Below are 6,807 nucleotides of genomic sequence, written 5' to 3'. Positions count from 1 at the left end.
CCCACGACCTGCAGACTCACCCTGAGTCAGCCGGCCGGGCGCTCCCACTCCGGGGCGCCGCGCGGCCGAGGGGAGGCGGCCAGGCGCCCCCCGGCGGAGAGTGGGAGCCCCGTGCCGGGCCGGCGGCGGCCAGCGCGCCCAGCCGAGGCCGGGTCCGCGAGCGTGGGGACAGGGCAGGACCACTGCGGGGCGGGGGGAGGAGCCCTGCCGGCGCGGACCCCCGGCCGCCCGCGCGCAGTGGTACGGCCCAGCCGGGGTTAAAGCCCCGGGGAGGCGGCGCGTCCGGCGGCGGCGGCGGCGCGATGGGGCTGCGCGCGGGCGGAGCGCTGGGCCGGGCCGGGGCCGGGGCCGGGGCTGGCCGGGGGGCGCCCGAGGGACCAGGGCCCAGCGGCGGCGCGCCGGGCGGCAGCATCCACTCGGGCTGCATCGCCGCGGTGCACAACGTGCCTCTGAGCGTGCTCATCCGGCCGCTGCCGTCTGTGCTGGACCCGGCCAAGGTGCAGAGCCTGGTGGACACGATCCGGGTGAGGCCCCGGGGAGGCCGGCCGGAGGGAGGGCGCTGGAGGAGGGAGGTTGCGCTGGACGCGAGACGGGACTGGTTCCAGGCGGAGGCTCCACCGGAGCTCAGCAGTTGCTGTGTGAGCTTGAGCAAGTGGCTGGGCCTCTCTGGGCTTCTGTTTCCTCACTTGAGCAAGGAGGGAATTGGACGAGATAATTAAAAGAACGATCGCTAACTCTTACAAAGGTAGCACTTGAAGTGGTCCAGGAGCTGTTTTAAGTGCCTTAGCTTCTTCATGCCAACCCTATGAGGTAGATACCACTACTGTTCCTCTTTTACAGACGAGGAAACTGAGGCACAGGAGGATTTCAGCAGCTTGTCCCAAGTCAGGCATCTAGAAAGGGGCACAGCCTGGCTGCAGTGCCCAGCTGCATGGCCACCACACTATCCAGAGATAGGCTGTGCTGTCACTTCTGAATGTGACAGTCAGTGGCAGAGGGACTGGGCGTGTCATATGTGCTGGGAGGGCCTTGTTTAAACTGGAACTGGGAGCAGATAGGGGTCAGCCCCGTCACTGAGGGAGGGTGTTGTAGAATGCCCTAGTGATCCGGGCAGGAACCGTGGGGGAGGGAGGGAACATATGTGTCCGGTTAGGTCTCCATGGCATCGTGTCCGCTTCCCCCAGACCCTTGCAAGCTGACCGTGTGAGACCCGGAGGCCCCACCCAGCACCTTTACAGGTCCCCCAAATGTCTTCCAGTCTTAGAATTCGCACTGCTGTTCCCACTGCCTGGAACCGCTTCCCAGATAGCCACAGGGCCTCTCCCTCACTCGGGTCTGGTCTCCACCTCCCTGTCCGCCCTTGCTCATGGACCCCTGGCCTCTCTCGCTGTCCCCTTAACCTGAGCTATTCCTCCATAAAGCACGGATGTCCACCTGAGTCATATTATACGTTTGTTTGTTTGTGTTTTATTGCTCGTCTTCCCCACCTTGTATGAGCTCCACAAGAGCAGAGATCTTGTCGTATCTTGGCTGTTTCCTCAACACAAGCCCAGGGCTTTGCTGTTGGTGGAGGATCTAGCCCTGCAGCTCTCTCCCACCCCTGGGCCTTTGCACAGGCTGTTCACCCCCCGCCAGGAAAACTCTTCCATCTCTTCTTTATCGTTTCGAACTCCTTCTTGGTCTTCTTGTCTCAGTGTCTTCCTGGCGTCCTGGACTAGGGCCCCCTGCGTGCCCGCCAGCATAGCTCTGATCCCGTGGGGTATTTTTGTTTGTTTTTGCTGAGGAAGATTGGCCCTGCGCTAACATCTGTGCCAGTCTTCCTCTACTTTGTGTGTGGGTTGCCGCCACAGCACGGCTGACGAGGGGTGTAGCTCCTTGCCCAGGATCCGAACCCATGAACCCCGGGCCACCAGAGCAGAGTGCGCCTAACTTAAACACTACACCACCAGGCTGGCCCCTCTCGCTGGGTTTTAATGGCCTGCTCATATGCCCATCTCCCATGCTAGAACCGTATGCTCTGTGAGGGCAAGATCCAGGCCTGTCTTTGCTTACTGTATGTATTAGTTTTCTATGGCCACTGACAAATTACCAGAAATTTAGTGGCTTAAGACAACATAAATTTATTATCATATGGTTCCATACTTCAGAAGTCCTAAATGGGTGTCACTGGGCTGAAGTCAAGGTGATAGCAGGGCTGCATTCTTTTCTAGAAGCCCTAGGGGAGAATCCAGTTCCTTGCCTTTCTGGCTTCTAGAAGCCAACCACTTTCCTTGGCTCTTAGCCTCTCTTCTCCATCTTCGAGGCCAGCAACCTCAGACCTCCTGTTCTGCCCCTCTTCCGCTTTTAAGGACCCTGGCGATCACGTTAGACCCATGTGGATAACCCAGGATAATCTCCCCATCTCAAGATTCTTACCTTAATCACATCTGCAAAGTCCCTTATGCCGTGAAAAGAAACATATTCGCGGGCTCCAGATTAGGATGTGGCCGTCTTTGGGGGCTGTTGTTCTGCCCACCCACCATCATGCCCCCAGCGCCCAGCACCAGGCCTGCCCGGCCCGGCTGCCCCCCGTTAGTGCTCCACCACCGGGCAGGCTGTGCTCCGCGACTCACACCTCAGCTGCTTGGCTCGTCAGCAGCCCATAGGGTGTCTGAGCCCATTTTTCAGGTGAGGAGCGATGCTTAGAGAGGCGAGGCCACTTGCTCAGGGTCCCCCAGCCACTTTGCAGAGGAGCTGAGTGGCAAATTCAGGTTCGCCGGATCCCAGAGCCCCAGCTGCCAACTGCTGGGCCATGCTGCTTAATAATCTCTTCTGGAATAAATGGACAGATGAATCCATCCAAGCAGCACAACAGGAGGGAAACCGCGGGCTGGTGGCAGGAGGCCTTCTTGGCGGCTCACACTGAATGTGGCCTCCCCAGAGCACTCCCCCGCCCACCCCGCCCTACCCCAAGCTTTCCCTACCCAGAGGACCACCCATCTCCACCCAGCTGCTCAGCCCCCAACAGGAAGTCAACTTAGCTTCTCCTCTTTCTCTTCTCCTCCCATTCACCCCTTCTGCCTTCCCCTCAGAGCTGCACCTAACATGTCCCAAACCTGTCTGCCTCTCTCTCTCCCCGCCACGTCCTCATCAAGACCAGCGTCTTCTGCTGAATACCTGCAGAGGCCTCACCTCTGACCTCCCTGCTTTTGCCTTGACAGCTGAACATTGCCCATGAGAACCTTCTGGAATGTTCATCAGACCATGTATCCTCCCTGTTGAAAACACTGCAGGGCCTACCCACTGCTCTTAGCAACAAACCTGCAGGGCCTGGCTCATGCTGACCCTCCTGACCTCTTCTCTTCCTCCACCCCTTGAGTGCCCTCTGGTCACCATGGCCTCCCTGCCATGCCTCCAGCACACTGAACTTGTTCTGGCCTCAGGCCTTTTGTATTTGCTGTTCCCTCTGCCTGGAATGCTCTTCCCTCAGGTTATACACAGCGTATATAATTGAGCACTTTCCACGTGTCAAGCGTTATTCGAAGCACTTTACATATATTAACACATTTAATCCAACAGCTCTGTGAGGTGGGTCTGTTGTCTTCATCCTCATTTGACAGATGGGACAACTGAGGCACAAAGAGATTAAATGCCCACAGTCACACAGCCATTAAGTAGCAGAGCTGAGATTTGAACCTGGCAGTCAGGTTCTTAATCTAAACTATTCCACCTCTCTGTCTTCCCAAGTGGACCTCTCTGTGTTCGGGTCTCTGCTCCATTATCACATTACAGAGGGCTTGAGGAACCCCATCCCTGTCACGTGTTATTGTCTTCATGGCATTTATTAATTCACGTCTTCATTCCATCTGCCCCACTAGCCTGCAGCCCCTTGAACGCAGGGGCTGTGTCTGTCTCTTTCCAGCTGTTCCTTATTCCCGGAGCCTAGAACAGCACCAGATATATAGGATGCATGTGGTGTGTTGATACACATTTAACAACCTGGTCTCTAGGGGAAAGAAGCCCTGATTTGTAGCAGCTGCCCATTTCCTTGGTGTTAATACTCTCCCCGTGACACTACCGAGGGGATGTCAGCCAGCTCACAAAATTCCTGTATACTTGACAGTTGTCTCTCACGAGCCAGCGTGAGCCAGGGCGAGCACCTTGTAGGAGCTCGACAAGGTTAAGACAGTGTGCTTTGCTGACCACACTCCTTCACCCTCTGCCTCTTCCCTCCAGGAGGACCCAGACAGCGTGCCCCCCATTGACGTCCTCTGGATCAAAGGGGCCCAGGGTGGTGACTACTTCTACTCCTTCGGGGGCTGCCACCGCTATGCGGCCTACCAGCAGCTGCAGCGAGAGACCATCCCTGCGAAGCTCGTCCAGTCTACCCTCTCGGACCTAAGGGTGTACCTGGGTGCTTCCATGCCGGACTTGCAGTAGCAGCCTCCTTGGCCCCTGCCACTGCTCCAAGAGCCCAGAGGACACGTTGGCCTCCAGTGGGCTGGGCCATGCAGAAGGTGTAGCAGGGGTGCCTTCTCTTTGAGCCTGGGGGGAGGGTCTGCACCCCAAGCTGCAGAACCTTGGACTCACAACTGAACAGTGTGGGAGCCTCAGTTCCAACCTCTGTGAAAATGGGGTCATGGGCTTGATCTTGAGGGATTATTGAGAGGATGACCCGAGAAAGGAGAGCCACATGCTGCTGGCTCAGATTCCCAAAGACAAGGATCCTTCTGCATTTTTGTCTTTATATGTCCCATTATGTGGAATACATTCAGCTGCAAGTAAAGGAAAACCTAGGTTACAGCGGCTTAAACCAAGAGAAGTTTGTTTCTCCACACAGCATGGATTCTGGAGACAGGTGGCTAATGGTGTTGGTTTAACAACTCAGCAAAGGAAGGCTCACATCTCTGTTATCTTTTTAGCCTTTCCCTCATTGCTTGTTACCTCATGGTCACAGGATGGCTGCTGTACCTCCAGGAATCATGTCTGTGATCAAGGAAGAAAGGAGTAGGGGAGGAAGAGGGGCCAAGCCAGCTGGACCTGTCAACTTCTATGATCAAGTCAAACGTTTTTCAGAGGTCTGTTTCCTGCTCTCTCCCCCTGCATATTTCCATGGCCCAAACCAGCTACCGTTGCCACCCCTAGCTACAAAGAAAGCTAAGACAGCAGGGAACAGAATTGTCACGATTGAGTAGACCAGTCGTATCCTATCTCCTGGTTCTGGCACACTGCCTCCTGAAATAAAATTGTAATCACATTGCCAAGAGAGAAATGAGCAATTATGTGTTAGTTAGCCTTTGCTGTGTAACAAACCATCCCAAAACTTAGCAGCTAAAAACAAGTTATTTATTTATTTGCCCATAATTCTGTGGTTTGGCAATTTGGGCTGAGCTTATCTGGACGGTTCTGCTGATCTTGCCTGGGGTCACTCATGGGGCCGCATGCCATCAGCTGTCACTTTAGCTAGGGCCAGATGGTCTAGGATAGCCTTACTTGTTCGCAGTTGGCAGGCTGTTGGCTGGGTGACTTGGTTCTCCTGCACGTGGCCTCTCCAGCAGGTCAGCTCAGGCTTATTCACGTGATGGCCTCAGGGTTCCGAGAGAGCGAGGGTAGAAGCTGCAAGAACTTTTGAGTTCTAGGCCCAGAATTGGTACATCACTTCTGCTAAGTTCCTTTGGTCAGGGAAAATCGTGAGGCCGACCCAGATTCAGGGGTTGGGGAGACAGTCTATACCTCCTAATAGGAGAAACTACAAAGAATTTGTGGCATTTTTCATCTATCCCAAATGACTTTGCACAGGCAAATAACAGTGTTTCTCTCTCTGTTTTCCTTCTCTCTCCTTTGCACAGGGCCTTGCTCTGCCCAGGCTGCAGTCACTAAGACATTGTCCTGGCCTCAAGTCTAGCGGAAGAAGTGATGGGGCAGGGGGTGTGTCACTCCCACTCTAGTGGGGGCATCTCGCATTGTCTGCACTGGGAGACGGGGAGTAGACCAGGTGGGACATTCCAAAGGGACTTCTGAATCCCTGGGGTCCTGGGGAAAGGGAAGAGGCAGAGGAAGGGTGCAGAGTGAGGCGGGCCTTGCTCTCACTGCCCTGCTAAGGGAACTCGGTCACTTGGTGTTTTCAAGCCTCAGTTTCTCAGCTCGGTAATGAAGACAACAGCTTTCCCATCCATTCTCTGTCCCAGGGAGGGAAGACTGAGGTGACCAATAGCATTTGAAAGGAATGTAGTAGTGAATACAGTGTGATAGCCTGGACTGGGTCTTGGAACAAAGGAAAGGCATTGGTGGAAAAGCTGGAAGTCTGAATAAGGTCTGGATTTCAGTTAATTATATACCAGCGTTGACATTGGGGTAGGCTGCGTGCAGGGTACATGGGAACTCCCTGTATTATCTTTGCAGTTTTTCTGTAAGTTGAAAATCATTCCCAAATAAAAGTTTATTTACTAGAAAGAGGGGTGTAATTACTTTAGACCAATGGTTTAGCTCCTCAAAGGAGTTTGCTAAAACACACAAGGCTGGGCCCCACCCCCCGAGTTGCTGACTCAGGGCGTCTGGGATGGAGCCTGATGATTGCTTTTCTGACAAGTTCGAAGGTGATGCTGCTGCTGCCGTTCAGGGGCTACAAGCTGAGAACCCCAGATCTAGTCTGCCTCAGTTATTTTCAGCTATGGTGACACCCTGCACCCCCACTGGGCTGGGTCCCGGGAGATCCGTGCTCTGGGGCCAGCTTGTACAGCCATTCACCGTGTGACATTGGACAAGCCCCTCCCTGGAGGCATTTTACAAGCTGTCAAATGGACAGTCTACCCATAAAGTTTGTAGCGA

At 54.9% G+C, this 6,807-nt stretch overlaps 1 protein-coding gene across 1 annotated transcript; it reads left to right on the top strand.

Moving 5' to 3' along the window:
• The first annotated feature begins 287 nt into the window (after positions 1-287).
• On the top strand, positions 288-6,432 carry SRXN1 (sulfiredoxin 1). The gene is made up of 2 exons (XM_058563019.1): positions 288-524; positions 4,216-6,432. Exons 1-2 carry the CDS (start codon positions 303-305, stop codon positions 4,417-4,419), a joined length of 426 nt encoding a protein of 141 aa, XP_058419002.1. The 5' UTR covers positions 288-302; the 3' UTR covers positions 4,420-6,432.
• Positions 6,433-6,807: the final 375 nt, after the last annotated feature.

Source organism: Diceros bicornis, chromosome 19, assembly GCF_020826845.1.
Source record: "Diceros bicornis minor isolate mBicDic1 chromosome 19, mDicBic1.mat.cur, whole genome shotgun sequence".
Lineage (NCBI taxonomy): Eukaryota > Metazoa > Chordata > Mammalia > Perissodactyla > Rhinocerotidae > Diceros > Diceros bicornis.
Note: the sequence above shows the minus strand (reverse complement) of the source record. Positions and strands in the feature narration are given on the sequence as shown.

Coding starts and splice junctions, on each gene's coding strand:
- SRXN1 (XM_058563019.1), top strand. CDS start 303: ATGGGGCTGCGCGCGGGCGGAGCGCTGGGCCGGGCCGGGGCCGGGGCC. Junction 525..4,215: donor GCCTGGTGGACACGATCCGG/GTGAGGCCCCGG, acceptor TCTTCCCTCCAG/GAGGACCCAGACAGCGTGCC.